The sequence below is a fragment of the Littorina saxatilis genome, linkage group LG13, assembly GCF_037325665.1.
Source record: "Littorina saxatilis isolate snail1 linkage group LG13, US_GU_Lsax_2.0, whole genome shotgun sequence".
NCBI lineage: Eukaryota > Metazoa > Mollusca > Gastropoda > Littorinimorpha > Littorinidae > Littorina > Littorina saxatilis.
The window spans coordinates 37,298,762-37,317,895 of NC_090257.1; the positions used below are offsets into that span (position 1 = coordinate 37,298,762).

General features: G+C 41.6%; 1 protein-coding gene across 7 annotated transcripts in view; it reads right to left on the reverse strand.

Annotated features, from left to right (window-relative positions):
* Positions 1-19,134, reverse strand: part of LOC138945641 (monocarboxylate transporter 12-like) — a 43,326-nt gene that overhangs the window by 15,052 nt on the left and 9,140 nt on the right. For 5 of the 7 annotated variants that reach the window (XM_070317122.1, XM_070317121.1, XM_070317120.1 and 2 more), the window contains exons 1-6: positions 16,740-16,894; positions 9,763-9,992; positions 5,604-5,747; positions 4,562-4,806; positions 3,458-3,703; positions 903-1,146 (exon numbers count right to left, since the gene is read on the reverse strand). In XM_070317122.1, coding sequence (XP_070173223.1) covers positions 903-1,146; positions 3,458-3,703; positions 4,562-4,806; positions 5,604-5,747; positions 9,763-9,985 — 1,102 coding nt within the window. In that variant the 5' untranslated portion in view covers positions 9,986-9,992; positions 16,740-16,894. Of the gene's footprint in view, positions 1-902; positions 1,147-3,457; positions 3,704-4,561; positions 4,807-5,603; positions 5,748-9,762; positions 9,993-16,739; positions 16,895-19,134 lie in introns of those variants that run through there. The other 2 variants (XM_070317119.1, XM_070317118.1) reach the window with 2 other exon arrangements.

The following is a 19,134-nucleotide window of genomic DNA, read 5'->3' on the forward strand; positions in this document are numbered from 1 at the left end:
CAAACAGGGTGGGAGTCAGTTGCAAACAGGGTGGGAGTCAGTTGCAAACAGGGTGGGAGTCAGGGTGGGAGTCAGTTGCAAACAGGGTGGGAGTCAGTTGCAAACAGGGTGGGAGTCAGGGTGGGAGTCAGTTGCAAACAGGGTGGGAGTCAGTTGCAAACAGGGTGGGAGTCAGTTGCAAACAGGGTGGGTTGCAAACAGGGTGGGAGTCAGTTGCAAACAGGGTGGGAGTCAGTTGCAAACAGGGTGGGAGTCAGTTGCAAACAGGGTGGGAGTCAGTTGCAAACAGGGTGGGAGTCAGTTGCAAACAGGGTGGGAGTCAGTTGCAAACAGGGTGGGAGTCAGTTGCAAACAGGGTGGGAGTCAGTTGCGGTGTTGGATTGGTTGAAGTTGAGATTTGGTGTGATTTCAACCAATCAGACCCCCCAGTTTGTTCTCACTCGTTTTGTTTACACCCACTTTTGCTTTGTGCATCTCAGCCCAGGTGGCTCTGACATTTTTAAAGTTTTGCTCTGTGGTTTTGACTGATTTCCCAAATGGTTTTAAAATTAGGAAAACCATCAGGAAATCATTACCAAAATCAGGATTTCTTTACTTCCGGATGGAAACTTTCATCCCTGTGACCGACTACCCAAAACGTGCGTGTCAATGAAACCTTCACTTCAAAAGGGATGGTGCATTACTTCATATAGAAGCATTGCCCCCCCCCCCCTCCCACCTTCTGAAAAGACCAAAACATGAAGAACTAACAAAATCAACACACACACACAAAACAGGACCAGCTTCCTTGTAACCAGCTACCAGTTACACTTCCAAATTTCACCTGATAAGATACGATAAGATAACTTTAATGTCCATTTTCATTTTACATAAACATGAAAATTAGTCTTTTGGCACCACACCTGCTGCAGGACCGGCCGCTAGTGACCCCAGGCCCACCATGCAGGACAGGTATCCGTTGCCCAGGGCGATGTACTCCGGGCCAATCAGTTCGCGGGCCACCTGGGAGAGGAAGGTGGTCCAAAAGCCACTGTAGAAGCCGAAGAGTAGAGTATAGCCGATCTGACCAGGGTAGTGTTCGAACAGCAAGGGGCAGATACCCGTGATGACTACCCCCAGGCCTATGGAACACAGCACTGATGTGACCTGAAACATATGGGTTATATTCATTCATTTAAACAAAAAGAGAACACACCACTAACCAGGTTTGGAACATTCTTAATCACTATCTCGACAGCTAATTGTCGCTTCCTTCTTTAGGATGGTAAATAGTAAGGAATGACATCGTGTGATATGATGTACACTGTATTGCAGGCATGGCCCAATCTCAAAATTTTAACTCGCCAACCGGGCGAGTAACTTCAAGAAAGTTACCAGCCCGCCAGAAACTACGCTGGGCCGGTACATACCACAGTTGCTGCATCTGCCATGTTTATATGGCTTTAATAACTCAATATTACAATCAAAAAAGGGCGGACGATTTGGCCATCCCTGTAGTGTCATGATGGATATTCACATCCCTGTATTGTCATGATGGATATTAATTCCGTTTGAAAACAGAAAGACCAGAGCAATGTCACTTTCATCTGCTGTTATCTTCATGGGGGACGATTTGGCCATCCCTGTAGTGTCATGATGGATATTCACATCCCTGTAGTGTCATGATGGATATTCACATCCCTGTAGTGTCATGATGGATATTCACATCCCTGTAGTGTCATGATGGATATTAATTCCGTTTGAAAACAGAAAGGCCAGAGCAATGTGACTTTCATCTGCTGTTATCTTCATGGGGGACGATTTGGCCATCCCTGTAGTGTCATGATGGATATTCACATCCCTGTAGTGTCATGATGGATATTCACATCCCTGTAGTGTCATGATGGATATTCACATCCCTGTAGTGTCATGATGGATATTCACATCCCTGTATTGTCATGATGGATATTAATTCCGTTTGAAAACCGAAAGGCCAGAGCAATGTGACTTTCATCTGCTGTTATCTTCATGGGGGACGATTTGGCCATCCCTGTAGTGTCATGATGGATATTCACATCCCTGTAGTGTCATGATGGATATTCACATCCCTGTAGTGTCATGATGGATATTCACATCCCTGTAGTGTCATGATGGATATTCACATCCCTGTATTGTCATGATGGATATTAATTCCGTTTGAAAACCGAAAGGCCAGAGCAATGTGACTTTCATCTGCTGTTATCTTCATGGGGGACGATTTGGCCATCCCTGTAGTGTCATGATGGATATTCACATCCCTGTAGTGTCATGATGGATATTCACATCCCTGTAGTGTCATGATGGATATTCACATCCCTGTAGTGTCATGATGGATATTCACATCCCTGTAGTGTCATGATGGATATTCACATCCCTGTATTGTCATGATGGATATTAATTCCGTTTGAAAACAGAAAGGCCAGAGCAATGTGACTTTCATCTGCTGTTATCTTCATGGGAGATACAGGTGCATCTAGCGCCTTCACACTTTCAACCCCACCTATGTTGACCAAGTTTTTTTTTCGCCGAGACCAGCTGTGCTGCAGCAGGTCACTCAGAATTGTAGTAACTGTGTATCAACACACTGGAATGCAGGCGTTAGTTGGACATTACAGGAAGCGACTGAAGCTAACAATCTGAGCGGATATATCCGTACCTGGTGAAATAGAGCCATATGAGTGGGTACGGATATATCTGTACAGTGGTACCTGCGATGAAAGGACGCCCTTGGGACCAGCCAACAGTGTCCCTACATTGCAGGTGGCCTTTCTTGACAGGTATACTTTGGTAGAGATAATATAAAAAGGGACAAGAGAAGGTGTCCTTTTAAGGGAGGTGTCCTCTCATGGGATGGTCCACACATTGCAGGTGGCCTGTCATGACAGGTATACTTTAGTAGAGATATTATAAAAAGGGACAAGAGAAGGTGTCCTTTTAAGGGAGGTGTCCTCTCATGGGATGGTCCACACATTGCAGGTACTGCTGTACCTGGGAGACAATGAGTTAAGGTTAAGATTTTTAGGATAGCAGTACATACATAAATACCATTCAAATGTACCCAAATTACTGTCTTTCAGGAATGAGGATTTAAGTTGTGCTGAGGGACAAAAGCTACCAACAGTAGAAAGTATAATAAATCATATCTGAAAATCATTGATGAAAGTGTGTTACTCACCATAAACTTTCAAACAACAAGTTTGTCAATATAAGTTTTGATTTGTTTGACAGTTTATGGTGAGTAACAAACTTTCATCAATGATTTCCAGATATGATTTATTAGTCTTTTTATATTAGGCTTGCAAAGTGAGTAGGGTTAGGTGCTGTGACCTTTTGAGACAGGCTCAAACTTTTTTTTCATTCAAATAAGCTTTAGAATCACAATAATGAAAACATACTCAATCCATCCCAACAAGCTACAAGTCCTAGATCAAGGCCTCACCTCATCTAAAGTGGAGTTATGTCCCATGAAAGCAAAAATCATGCGAGAACAGAAACTGGCCATTCCGATGCAGGAGACAAGAAGAGTGGAAGTCTCGAATGATGTTCCCTGGGAGATGGCGTAAGCTGGCAGATACATGTAGATGATTGTGGACCCAAAACTCCAGAACAGGTTTGCGATGCACATTCCGTGAAACAGAGGGTGGCGCATCGGCAGACAGGACAGGAGAGGAAGCAGTCGCAATTCCTGAGGGGGAGCAAGAGAAATTTTTATTTATTTATTTGGTGTTTAACGTCGTTGTCAACCGTTCAAGGTTATATCGCGACGGGGAAAGGGGGGGGGGATGGGATAGAGCCACTTGTCAATTGTTTCTTGTTCACAAAAGCACCAATTAAAAAATTGCTCCAGGGGCTTGCAACGTAGTACAATATATTACCTTACTGGGAGAATGCAAGTTTCCAGTACAAAGGACTTAACATTTCTTACATACTGCTTGACTAAAATCTTTACAAACATTGACTATATTCTATAGAAGAAACACTTAACAAGGGTAAAAGGAGAAACAGAATCCGTTAGTCGCCTCTTACGACATGCTGGGGATCATCGGGTAAATTCTTCCCCCTAACCCGCGGGGGGGTAGCAAGAGAAATGTTAAAATTTGGTTAAAATACTTTTGTTATGGCATGTGCAAAAGCAAAAGAATAATACATCATTAACCTGTGCGTAGTGTACTATGTTACCGTTCTTCCATTCATGACAAATAAAGACGTTACCCGATGGAATACCCTACACCCTAGTATGGGTCATGAATAGAGCCGGTTTTTTCAGCTCGTGGTCGTAGCTGCAGAGCTTGCACGTAGGTAGAGCATCCAGTGGCCGCACATCTCGTCTTGCTTATTCAACAAGGCAGCATCTCTGGCGCACATACTCCACAATCTGATAATCCTGTCCCCAAGGAAAGTTTAGAGAGCGTACCCGAGTCTCTAGTTCTAGTACAGTAGAAACCCCCTTTTAAGACTCCTTCCTTTTTAAGACCTGGTATTTTCACATGTTTTAAGGTCTTCAAAGGGAGCTTCCACTGTACTCAGCTAGGAAAGCACTCACCTTATCATTAGCCCTAGGTCTCATGGTGGCGCCACAGACGCACAGGTTCAGGGCAATGCCAGACAGAATGAGGAACGTTCCACGCCAGGCAAACCACTCCAGGAGGTAGCGTATCATGATGGGAAAGGTGATGATCCCAGCGCCAATACCGGCAACAACGAAGCTCAGTGCCTGGTAACGCCCGTGGATGAAAGATCGCTCAACGGCAACGATGGACGGGGAGGCGGCAAGGCCAAATCCGATGCCTGTGAAACAAATATTTTTGTTGTATACAGGAATACAACTTATAGAGTGTACAATTCTGCAGTTCAAATCAAGCACAAGACTGTTTTCGTAGACTTTCTGTTCACAACCTGTGTAAATATACCCCCATTTTAAGACTCCCTCCTTTTGAAGACCTGATTTTCTCAAGATTGTTGTAGGTCTTAAAAGGGAGGTGTCACTGTACACATGAACCAACACTAATGTGGCACTGACCAACAAGGTGGTCAAAAGCCACATGTATAGAGCTTATACAGTTCTTTGAACAAGGGCCAGCAAGATCACTAATAGTGGAACCCCGGCTCATTTTAAGATTCCCCAAATTAAGACTTCCTGTTTTAAAGACAGACTTGACTTTTTTAGTTTAGTTTAGTTAAGTTTATGGGGACATATGGTCCCATCAATATTTGCTCAACATATTTATTTTCATTTGGTCTGCATTACTTGTTCAGGATATTTAATTCTTTTGAAAACTGAAGTTCTAATGTTCATAACCTTCATAAATTTACCTCCATTTTAAGACTCCCTCCTTTTTAAGACCTGATTTTCTCAGATTTTTGGAGGTCTTTCCACTATACACATAAAACAACACACTAATGTAAAGAAGAGAAAAGGAAGGAAAAAAAAAAAAGAAAAAAAAAAAAAAAAAAACCTTAGGGTTTCATTCTTTTCATTTATTTTTCAGCTTGAAGCGGACTGCATGCAACTGAGGCACACAAAAAAAAAGAAAGAAAAAAGAAAAAAAACCAAAAAAACAACAACACACTAATGTGGCACTAACCAACAAGCAGGCCAAAAGCCATGTAGAGCTGATAGAGCTCTGTGACCACCATGCACAGTGCCAGGCCAGTGGACGCCATCACCCCGCCCACCATCACACTCACTCGGCTCCCCCAGTAGCTCGTCACAAATCGCAACATCACACCTGCACACACGAAGGAAATGTAATGAACATGGGCATCAATTTAGCTTGAAATCACAAGCCTGGCCAATCTTCTTCGTTCATGGGCTTAGACTCCAACATTCACTCATGTTTTTAGCACGAGTGGATTTTTACGTGTATGACCGTTTTTACCCCGCCATTCAGGCAGCATAAGCCGATTTTGGGGGAGGCATGCTGGGTATTTTCGTGTTTCTATAACCCACCGAACTCTGACATGGATTACAGGATCTTTTCCGTGTGCACTTGGTCTTATGCTTGCGTGAACACACGAAGGGGGTTAAGTCACTAGCAGGTCTTCACATAAGTTGACCTGGGAGATCAGAAAAATCTCCACTCTTAACCCACCAGGCGGCAGCGACCGGGATTCGAACTCACGACCTCCCGATTAGGAGGCCAACGTCTTACCACCACGCCACTGCGCCTGTCAGCCTGGCCAATTATACATGCTTTGTAACGTAGATTGTTAATATCATTTAGCACATCAGAATTTGAGAGAAGTTGAGGGCATTAAATGCAATAAAAATGTAAAATGCAAATTTAAGTTTTAAGCATATCAAATTAGAATGTAACATACCTCTTTTGACTTTCTCCTTCAAGATAACATATAAGAACAAAAATGAGTTTCCATCTGGTCTGTCCTAAAAGTCAAAACATCTCCCTACAGAAATGTACAAATTATTGTACCATTTTTGTACTGCCTTAACGCACTACAGTTGCTGTCAGTTTTCAAGAGAAAAGGGTCAGCAAAGAGGCAGGTGGGTTATAACATTGATCATTACCAAACTGTGTGATAATTGCATTGCCTTGACAACTGCAGTTGTGGTTATTCAGGCATGGGAATGGCTGAATAAAAAGTCAGCTGAAAACAGGAGAGGGACCCAAAAACAGGGGGATCCAGGGGTCCTCCCCCTGAAAAAAACCTTTTAAAGATCAAAATCTATGCAATCTGAGGGGTATTTGGGACAAAGTTTAGCATTTAATTTCACATAAATATGCAGGTGTTTTAGCTGCAACTTTTAAGTTTTAAAAATTCTGAACAAAAGGATTGTGCATACTTTATGACTTTCTTGCAAACATTAACTGACTGCTCTCACTCTCAATCATACTTGTCAAACCCATGGGGAAACATGTGATAGGATCCAAAGTTTGGTTGGTAGGACATTTTTGGATGTTGCCCAATGTTTTGTCTAACATTTGCTGTTTTGTTTGAGTATTTCTCTTTTGATTACTAAGGTGTAGCTGAAGTAATAACAAAAGTTGAATGGATATGTTTGCCTTTCCCTTATTCGGGATATTTTGTTTGTTGCCTAAAGCTGGCTCTGAATCCACTTAAATTCAATTATTTCACTGTCTTAAGCACTCAATAGGTCATTCAATATTAAGAGAATGTTTTCTTCAATTACTAGTACGATTTAAGTGATTAAGAGGCTGTATAACAATTATTTCACCTTCAAATAGCACTAGTTGGTGTAAAGTTACTTGCATACGTCTTTTCTTGTTATTTATTCTTTCCCTTTATCACTTGGACTCACATTTTTGGATATGAAATATGTTTATATCTATGTATTTACTTGCAGAACATTTAATTCTGGATGGATTTATTTTTCTGGTGAAAAATGGGTAAGAAAAAGGATAGGTCACAGTGTTATGTTACATGCATGTATTGCTCGGTTTTCTATTTTATACATTAAAACGAGTAAAACAATTGTTGGGATACTTTAACCTTAATTAATACTTTAACTGAAGTATTTCATACCTTGACAATGTAGGAGCCTTTAATACAGTACATTTACTTAGTCATTTTACCTTGAAATTAGGAAGTTCGTCTGATGTTGTAAATGCATGGTGCATTATAAGGCACAAAAAAATAAAAAATAGGTGTGGTTACGGTAACATAGCCAAATAAAAATAGGGTAGGAAGGTAGGCAATCACTTTTTTTTTTTTTACTTTTTTTTCTAATGTGTACAAATTAAACCTACTTGACAGGAAAATAAGTGTGCGACTCGGGCGATTTCGCTTTCATTGCGTTTTCTGCACTTTTTTGTTTTTTTTGTTTTGACAAATGTAATAAAAAGTTATAGGGTCGGCCCCTAAAAATAGGGTAGGTCGGGTTACCGTAACCACACCTATTTTTTTTTAGGCCTAACATAATTCAGAAATTGGAAAAATGAACTTTTCTTCTTACAATTAAATATAAAGATAAGGCTTAACATATTTGAAGACTTTTTGTTTGTTTATTTTACTTAAATATGTTACTTTTTTAACATTGTGAGTCAAATGTTCTGCTTTGTGTTTAAGTTACGTACATGCAACAGTTACATGCAGTTTTCAATACTGTATCCGACTAGAACACTGTTGTTATGATTTAATCATTGAAAGTACACTTGTAGCAGGCTGTTAAAGTTAAATAAAAAGCTGGAATTAAACTGGATTTGTTTTAAGTTGATGTTGATTGAAAGGGTCACGGTGTTACCGTTACATGCAAACCAAATACATTTTCTTCAAATACTACTCAGTAAAAAGCCCATTTGAAAATTCTTTTGGTAGGAAGTATCAAGATAACTATATGCTCCAATTTAAGTAAAAAAGATTGTTTTATGACAAAATTATATTTGTCATGCTCATGTCACAGAGACTGGACACTATTCTGTACTCTTGACCATTTACGTGATGAATGTTGTAACATGGAAACGAAATTCCAACTTTAAACCACCTAAGCCTTCAATCCTTTGTGCATTTTTTATCAGTTCTGCAGTATTTTTGTGTTCTACCCAACACATTCTAGTTATGAAAGGTAAGGACTTCAACTAATATTGGTAAAATAATGACATTTGGAACAAAACTAAGGTGAATGTCGCAACACAGAAACGAAATGCTTGAACCACTTTCGGTTCCTGTGCGACAGACATGAATCTGCACTGTTTGGCCTTTCCTGCCGGCAAAACCCGTCTGACCCAAAATAACTACACAAAACACAATTCGTCAGAGTTTGCTGTATTTGTTGAAAGTTCCTGTTGCGTTCAGATTACCCATTTTAAGTACTTGATGAATGTCGAACATCGACGATCAGAGGATACGAAAACTTCTTGGCTGCTTTGTTCCGCTAAACTTCGCGCTTTGAGAGACTGTTTGCACTCGATATCCTTCCGACACTACATTGTCGCCATCAGCGGTGTGTAAGTTTGTGACAAAGCTTTGCAGGCTCGACAATTAAGTAAAAACCATCTTCAGTCGTAACGTAGGTCAGGAAACGACGCCATGAGTTTCAGCAAATGATATGATTCTGGTGTTTTCTGTGAATATTTGGCTGTGATTCAAAGGACTATTTTCTTGTTCGAACTTCCTGTGCGCCAAAGAGCTAAAAATAGCCGTGATGTGGCAAAGTCGTGGAGCACATTGCTGTCCGATGTTCGCGCGTCGAGTCCGGATACGATGCGTTACGACATTCATAATTTTTTGTTCGAAGCCCGTAACTTCAAATTCAGCGTGAGTTTTTGCAAAGATGTGTTGCTACGTCCAAGACTGAACTCCTGACTGTCGATTGCAGTAATTTGTTGGTGTTGCATTTAGCCATGAGACTGAACATATTGTTGATCACGAAAGTCGTGTAACGCTTCGGCGATCCGGAAACGGCCGAACTTTGCAATTGAAAAGCACACAAAAACAACACCAACGTACAGAAACCATTTTTATTGACATACAACAATGCTTTAATGTCTCAGGAATAGATTCAGATGAAAAAAGTCGTGGTAGAAATAATTTTAATTTACTTTTTCATGATTTCAAATGTGTCACCCCTACTCACTCTCACTGGACCACCATTTCTGAGAATGACCCATATACGATTTTTGAGGGATTTTTTTTTTCCCGCTGAAAATTTTTTCCCCCCGCTGAAACTCCTCACAAAAACCGCTGAAATTAGCGGATCCGCGGACCATTCCCATGCCTGGTTATTACACTTAGTCACTTTCATACTCCGCACCCCAATACACTTACTGGAGAGAGCAGTGATGTAGAGAAGGATGGAACCGACCCATGACGTGTCAAAGTGCGACTCGTAGAAGATGTCCTTGAAGATGACGTGGAAGACGCCCAGACTGTAGGTGACCCCGCAGACGATGAACTGGACGAAGAACGCTGCCACCACCACCATCCATCTCTCACACCCCTCGTCTTCCTCCTCCATGCTAGCCTTGCGTTTGGTTGTGACCACAATCATCTAGACCCTGTGGAAACACACAACAATATAACTTTGAACCAAATTTGAAACAGATCCATCGAGAACCTTGGGCGTGCATCGCGGACACACACACACACACACATAGACACAAGTCGTATATAGATAGATGTTTGTGGTAGAAACTTTAACATTTGACTAAACACCGAAATACTCATTTCACCTGGTTATTTTTCAAGCACCATCTTCAAAATATTGAAGCAATGATCAACATTGTGTCGGCATGTGTGTAGTTAAAACGTGTATCCAAAAAAACCGGGTGGTGGGGGGGTTTTGAAGGGGTACAAGCAGTTGACTGGTTTGTGTCGTGTGTGGTATGTAGACCAGGTCAGGTGTCAAGACCAGGTCAGGGGTCGCGCGAAGGATTGTGGTATACATAGATTCACTTCTCCAGTTCTCACCTCTGCCTTCGCCAATTCGGGGAAGACGATTTCACGTTGTTCGGTTTCTAAGCTCCAGAAAAGAAAATAAAGAAGATACCAAAGGGAGATTTTCTACAATTTGATCTGCACAGCGTTTATCCAATGTCCACGCGAGGAAGAGCTGTCGAAAGCGCAGTGTCGATCTGGCAGTCGTATCCCGGTAAGTACAGAGACAGATCTATAGTTTCTCCCACTCTGATAACGTGTCACCTACTGTTAATCCGTTTAATTGTTTTAATTTCTTTTTATTTCAGCAGACACGGATGTCAAACACAGTGCTAGGCAGTCACCTCTAGTGAAATGAGTTGATCTAAAGTGTCTGTATTGTTTGGATGTCTTTGTTCTTTGTTCGATTTATGTGAATTTCAAGACTTGCAGAGTCTCAAGTTTACTCTGCCGGTATAAAACTGTCCACCATTTACTTGAATATGCAGATATAAGGAAAGGGAATGAATCTGTTCTCAAAGTCAAAATGATCACGATTTTGCCTCAGATTCAAAACATGCACTCTCATGGTTTTGTCTGTACAATTTGGTAAGTCTTACCTTGCAACAACTTCCTTGAACTTGAAAGACAGTTTTTGAATGCTAGATCTGTATCGCGTTTCATTCCAGACTCGATCCTCTCTTTGATTGTACTGTTTGCCGTTTACGCACTATCATGATTCGCTATGTAACGTTTGGTAAGCTTACCTTGCAACAGCTTCCTTGTCTTTGTTGGCATTTTCTTTCAAGGCAGTACAACGTAAGATATAGATTCTTTCGGACAGAAGGTAGAATGCGAGTTTTGAGACGACAGTCGTCCAAAGAAAGCTTGCTGTGAAATTTGTTTGTAAATAATGGTACGTATGTGATTCTGTATTTTTCTGCGGTTAATGTTAATGGTTTCTTTTTCCTCTGTTGTTTTTTCCTCCTGAGTTGATCGTTATCATTAAAACAAGACCCTCAGAGAGTACCTCCGTTGCTCCTTAAAATGGACTGTGAATAGTGTGTTGGCTGTGTTGACCGTCAGAATTATTTTAAGAACCAGGCTGCTGCAGTCAGTTGACATGTTTCGCATATTGTAGGGTTACCATGCTGCATAGGTAAAGTGGCTTGTATAACCAGACTATTCTGTTTCAAAACACTGTTTATATTTGTGTAGGTTGTAGTCATCATAACTAATCGCATTTTGCCATTTGTTTCAGAAAGGAGGTTAACCTACAACAAGATCGACGCTATGTCAGATATGCCACAGCCACATGAAGACTTCCGAATTTAGATCCACTCGGCATGGTGACAAGTCTTGATGAAAAGTATAGGACTGAGGACAGCAGTGGAAAAAGTGGTCACATGGCAGCTACCTATTGCTTAGTGTCTGCAGTGCAAAAGACAGATAAGCTGATGGTAGATTTGCAAATGAACACAGTACCCTCAGATCTACAGCCGATTTACGACGGGCAAGCAACAATCCAGGGCAGAGAACAATGCCGCGTTGTAATCCACCTCTTCATTTGTTTCAGGAAAGGACGTCCTTACAACTGGAATTAACATATACAACTCTCTGATACCAAGACATATTGCATAGTGTACTCTAAACAAGAGGTTGTGCTACCACAGAAACATCCCGATAATTGAGTGGGACAGGATTAAAAAGCTTCCCATGGCTGCAGTGAGGAAGTACATGATTTTTCTGTCATTGACTTTAATACCTTTCACACAGCCAGTACATGAGAGATAATAGTCAATGGTCTTCTTGGTGACCGTTCATGCCCAGCAGGCGGAGCTGGTGGCCAGCAGGACAACCTGTCACCGGAAAATAGCATAGACTTCGGAGTGCGAGGACCAGGGGAAATAACCTCATGTAAAGCTGTGTGTGTGTGACCATATCTTTAACTCTTAGTCGTATGATCATTCCAAGAATATATCTTGATACGCAAGCTCTGGGGTAGGTTGATAACTGTAGATATAAGCTTTGCCATGATAATTATGCTGATGCAGTTTAAATGTGTGTCTGTGTGTACGTGCGTGCTTGTGCGGTTTTGTGTATGTGTGTGTGTGTGAGGATTGCACAAGAACTCCTTCAGGGACAACTGCACCAACAACAAATACACAGTCATTTTTATCTGTTTGCCTTCTTTTGAAAATTATACATGGAGTTGATATGATGCGTTAGTTTTAACTGTGTGTGTGTGTGTGTGCGTGTGTGTCGGAGTGAGTGAGTTTGTGTCACTGTTTGTTGATTTCTGACGGGAGCCTTGAAGGCTTCGCCTCTTGTTCACAATGTAGTCGTCAGTTTGTGATTTCAACGCGACTCGCTGTAAGTGACGGGAGCCTTGAAGGCTTCGCCTCTTGTTCACAATGTAGTCGTCAGTTTGTGATTTCAACGCGACTCGCTGTAAGCTCTGCAATAGCATGTTATTGTGTACCTCGGAATCTAGCTAAACGCAAGAAACGGCTGCGATTCACATGAACTAGAGCGGTGGCCGTTGACTGTTCAGAGGAATGGGCGCTAGGCACAAACGTCGTCTGCTATGAGAAAGACGGTTTGCGTGACACGTTTCCGGGCTTTTCGTTTTTCAAACTTTCAAAACTTCGAATTGTACTGATCTTGTTTTGATGAAAAAAGAATTCTTTAATGATTTAAGAATGTTTGTGCAACAAGCTGTCATTTTATTATCTAGATTTCAAAAGTTAGTTCTAGCGCCAAAACGAGGCGCCTGATTTGCAGATCAGACGGTCCACGAAAATAAATTCTTTGAAAATTTCTCGCTCTTTACGTAAGGCACCTGGGATGTTCTCCAGCGGTGAGTGCTTAAACGAAAGGGTGTTTGTACTGTGTGTAAAAGCCTGACAGTATCTGGGATGGTTTACGGGAGGCTTACTCTGCCTTTAAGTTATTATTATTGATAGATAATTACTATTATGCGTTGTGCTTACATTATGAATATAATTAAAGGTTGATTATTAAGGCCAAAAAAAAAAAAGGTCTGTTTACGGTAACATAGGGTGAAAAAATAGGGTCGGTAGGTCGGCTTTTTTTTTTTTTTGCATTTTTTTTTTCTCTCCCCTCTCTATGATGTTTCACAGTTCATTTCTTCTCATCAATCCCTGTTTTTGCCCAACATAACTATAAACAGTACTTTGAGCTTACCTCCCTTCTGTCGTCTGCTGTTTGATGCGTTTTTTTCTTTCTTTTTCAGACGATCCAAAAAAAAAGATTAGGGTCGGGCCTAAAAACTAGGGTCGGTCGGGTTACCGTAAACAGACCTTTTTTTTTTTTTGGCCTAAGCAAGAGACACCTGGACTGATTAATGTGCAGTCATCTTTGCTTGAGATGATCTTTCGCCTTAAAAATGCACATGTATGCACTGACCTTTTGCTCTCACACTCACAGGTTGACAGTGATACACACATCGGACATGCACTAATGATTATCTCGTCAGGAACTAACTAAGGGAGCAATACAAAGTTCAATCTTGAGTGAATTATCAAGCAGCTACTTCCTGGTACAAATTAACATACTTAAGGCAAAGACAACCCATTCAGTTAAGATACATCACCACTTATCTTATATATATATATATCTATCTAGTCTAATGATTTGTGGCAAGCCTTATAACTATAAGTTTCAAATCTAGGTTACAGCTGATCCACATATTTATGAAGCACTCAATGTTGGACTCAGGACACCACGAAAGTTGATTGCTCAAGTGTTACATGCAAACTCTCACTAATAACTTACCTTCCCAAGAAAATCACAAATAATATTCTAAAAATTGGCATGATGCAAATTCTAAATATTAAATGGCTTACTCAGTTACTGAAACTTTCAGTTACACCAATGTTATTTCGTAAACGGGCTATAGCTTCAGATTCTGAAGCAGCACTATAGTATAGCTCACCACCACAAGAATAGACACTGAGGGCCTGTGGACTTTGACCCTTCATCCTGTTACAATCCTGTTATGTATATAATTTGTCAACTTGCCACCAGGCAGCACAAAAAAAGCAGGGCTAGAGCGTGCGTGGCTGATTGTGCACATTCTTTCTTTCCTGTTTTTTTTTTTGTTGCCACGATAAATAGATATATTTGAACAAAGAATAAACTTGACAGTACACACCCAAAAAAGGATGAAATATTAATAACAGGAATTTATTTTTGTAAATCCAAATGTTGTTCGGGCTCGGCCAAAAAAAAAAAAAGTCTGTATACGGTAACCCGACCGACCCTATTTTTTTCGCGCGACCCTAGACTTTTTTTTGGCATTTGGGAAAAAAAAAAAAAAATCTTGTTTTTTTTGCAAAATAATAATAATAATAATAATGCAAACTTTTATAGCGCTATTCTAGAAAAAATGTCTGCTCTTAGCGCTTTACAATACATACATCGACCAAGCATACTATACACGCACAGGCAAAGAAACCGACCAAACATAACCAACAAACTATACATGCACAGGCAAAGAAAACGACCAAGCATACAATACACGCACAGGCAAAGATAACGACCAAACATAAGCAAACATACTATGACCAAACATAACCAACATACTATACGCGCGCAGGCAAAGAGAGCAATCAGCACATGTAATAATTACTGACAACTAATAATGCAGGCATACAGTGACAGTCCAATACACAGCCTAAGCACAAGAACCACAGTAGGCTTCTATAAAAAACGTGTCAACAGAACAGTACTATTTACACACACACACAAACAGTGCTGACACAAAGCGCAGAAAATACATATACACGTTATTTTAGGCACTAGGTAGGGGGTGAGGTGGGGCGCGCGGGATGGGGTGGGTGGGGAGATGCTGGAGGGAAAAAAATCACTTGCGCTGAAAGAGGTGTGTTTTGAGATTTGTCTTGAATGTAGTGAGAGAATCTGTGTGTCTGAGAGGCAGAGGTAATCTATTCCAGGTCACAGGGGCTTGATAGGCGAAGGACCTCTCGCCACATGTCTTTGTTTGCACTGTGGGGAGTTGGAAGAGTCGAGTGTCCGCGGGGGAGCCAAGCTGACGAGAGGGGGTGTAGAGATTGAGGAGTTCTGACAAGTATTCTGGGGCAGAACCAGAAACAACGGCAAAAGAAAGAGAGGAGAGTTTGTATTCGATCCTTTTAGTGATAGGCAGCCAGTGTAGAGAGTGAAGAAGGGGTGTGGCGTGTTAATACTTGGAAGATTTGAAGACCGGGCGGGCAGCGTTATTTTGGATCCTTTGAAGTCTATCTAAAAGGTACTTAGGGAGACCGGCCAGAAGAGAATTGCAATAATCTATCTTTGAGAGGACTAAAGAACACACTAACGTTTTGGTTGCATCAGTGGTGAGGTAAAAATATGGTTTTTTGGAGAAAAAAAAAAATCCTGACCTATCGACCCTATTTTTTTTGCCTATGTTACCGTAAACAGACCTTTTTTTTTTTTTTTGCCCTATCAATATCATCAAACAGCACATATTCACCAAAATGAAGTGAAAGTTAAATACATTTTATGGGACAATGACAACACAGATCACTTGTTTTGTAATGTATGTAATCAATAAACAATCAGCTTCCAGCTTCTATTAAACATTATAACCATTATAAACTTCAAAATTATATCTCACTAATGAGCTGCCCACAATTGAGTGGACAAAGTAATGCAATATATATTTAGAGCAACACTACAAATCCCATCAGTCATGAGCCATCTTCTCCTGTACCTCTGACTAAAGCAACTGAGACGTGTAACCTTGTTCAGCAGAAGCAACACACCTTGACTTAAGTTTTGAACATGAACTTGATATTTAAATTTGATGTCTCACCAAAACAGGCTTAAATAGTTAAAAGGGGGTAGGTGCAGGTGGGTGTAAACCGTGTACCTAAAACAGCAAACGAAAAGTACACAACACACACACAGCGAAGACGACATTTACTTTCTTTCTGCGTACAACAGTTACCGGAGTGACCAGAACCGAAGAGTATCGAGGAAGTACAGCAGTATTGAACACCACGGCCAAACGAGCAGAGCTAAATTTGGCAACAGATGCTGCTAGCTTTCCGTCACAATGGCGGCAGCAAACCTCTAAGCTCTTTTTCCACGTTGGCAAACACCAGCTGGGAACCCATTTAGCCAATATAACATTGAAATACTCGAAACAGCAAACTAAACGAAAATCAATCCATTTGAATATGTTTTGTCACACATACATGTATGCTTTGTGCGTGTCGTGCGCCAACCCTGTGTTTTCTGTCCCACGTTGTCGTCGGCAGTGCTTTCTCCGTGCTTTTGTGGTGCGATTACAAAGACTGGTGGCTTACTTTACCCGATAACTAGCGAAATGAGTAGCTTACCTATAATTTTGAAACACTCCTCGAATGGTGGATGTCACAAGACGGGAGAGAAAGTCATTTTTTTTCACAAAATGTACAAAAGCGACTGCCAACCTCGAAGCAAATCCGAACGCGAAGGTCAATGCAGGGTGAGAGGTCACGTTAGTCACGTGGTCTCAATGTTTTGGTTTTGACAGGAGCACACATTACGTGTGTTCCTGGACAAAATAATTCCCTCTTCTCGGCGCGAATGCCGAGTCCTGTTCGTAATCTGTCTTTCTTGGTCGGAGATAAATGGTCAAAGGCAGGCGTGTTTCTTTTGTTACAATCTGTGGCGATGTGCCAAAAACAGAGACTGACGTCACAAGCCTCCTTATGCAGTCAGCTGTTAGCTCGCCGCATAATTTTACAGAGCCAGCAGTCTAAGATTGACCTACTTTCTCCTGCCGGCCCCCCCCCCCCCCCCCTCTCTCTCTCTCTCTCTCTCTCTCTCTCTCTCTTGTGGGATGTCTATCAGTGTACCCTTATCAGCTGTTCACGATAGCATTCGTGACTGAACAACCTTCCCTTGCAGTTGTAAAATGCTCCGGAGAGACTGACATTTATTTTAATTGACAGGCATACTGGACACGCTGTAGGAAAGTAGGCCTATATGGTAAAATTCGTACGATGAGTCAAAACAAAAGATGGCTCAGCACTATCCTCAGCGGATGATGACTTTCTTCAGGTATTCCCCGGAAAAACAAAAATGCCGCGGAAAAAAACGGGTTTTTTTTCTCCAGGGAATAGCAGATTTGTCATCATCCGCCGAAGCATCGGTGTTTCCCCAGCAAAACACAGTGATGTCAGCTTAGTGCATTATTGAACAAGAGTGGCGTCACTAACCGCAAAAAGACGGGAAACAATTAATGTCATCTGATAAATTCAGGAAGCCACACAAATCTATTAAGCCAATGTTAAACCTCCTATAATGTTGAGTCGATCCCTGAATTTGGATATTATTTTCGAAAGAGCACAACAATTAGACCACTTTTTGTTTGCACGGCTTGTTTGCTTAACGCCCAGCCGACCACGAAGGGCCATATCAGGGCGGTGCTGCTTTGACACATAACGTGCGCTGCACTGACACAAGACAGAAGTCGCAGCACAGGCCGCTTCATGTCTCACTGACTCAGTCACATTATTCTGACACCTGACCAACCAGTCCTAGAACTAACCCCATAATGCCAGACGTCTGGCGGAGCAGCCACTAGATTGCCAATTTTAAAGTCTTAGGTATGACCCGGCCGGGGTTCGAACCCACGACCTCCCGATCACGGGGCGGACGCCTTACCACTAGGCCAACCGTGCCGGTTTGAGTGATATTGCCACTTTGAAGTTCAAGAGGTCACCCACCGCACTCCGGGCTGACTACTGAGAAGGTACATGTACCCTTATCTACAGGAATGTAGAAAGAAAACAAAGTACACTGCCTACGGCCTACGTACCCTTAACCCAGAGACCTACCCGGCTTAGCAAAAGGTTACTGTGGTTTTCTAGCCAGATGTTTGCCTTTTCCGTAGCTCAGTTTTATCTTCTTTGCAGCTCCTATCTGATTGAGAGTCAAGGTTACGGAGATACGATAACTAGGGTGCACTCAGCTGTTACACGACATGTTTCGTCGGAAGCTATGTCGTCTAAGCTATCAAGTTTGACACACATTTCTTTAAAAAAACCCAAAAGCACCCAAAAAAGCAAACACATGAGTGATCGAGATAGAGACTTATCACCAGGCTATTCAGGGGGAGCGGCACGAAAGAGAGAGAGAGAGAGAGAGACTGAGAGAGAGAGAGAGAGAGAGAGAGAGAGAGAGAGGGTGGAGAGAGAGAGAGAGAAAGAGAGAGAGAGAAGAGAGAGAGAGAGAAGAGAGAGAGAGAGAGAGAGAGAGAGAGAGAGAGAGAGAGAGAGAGAGAGAGAATGACAATGACAAATTCTTTATTTACGAGGGTAGTGGCATAAGCAAACAGGTGCTATTTTACATCCAGCCCTCGCCCATGGGAGGGTTTAATCTGATGATAATACGTTTTAAAAATGTTGGGAGAGAAAGAGAGACAGGGAGACAGAGAGATACAGAGACAGACAGACAGACATACTATGAGGCAGACAAAGAGAGAGAGAGCCAGATCCATGGCATGGCATCTACCTCTCCCTCTCAGTCCTCCCTGCTGGCATCCCTTGGACCTGCTGGAGACTTCATTAAATTTTCATCTTTGAAAAACTACTGCGCAGAAAATTCCACAAAATTGTGTTGCTCTTGCTTTTTGTATGGAAGGCCAGTTGGGTCGGCATTGGCCCGGTAAAAATTGTCTTTTGACTTTTGGAAAAATCATGTCGAGATCTTTACATTTCATTGATCCTTTTCATATCAGTGATAAGT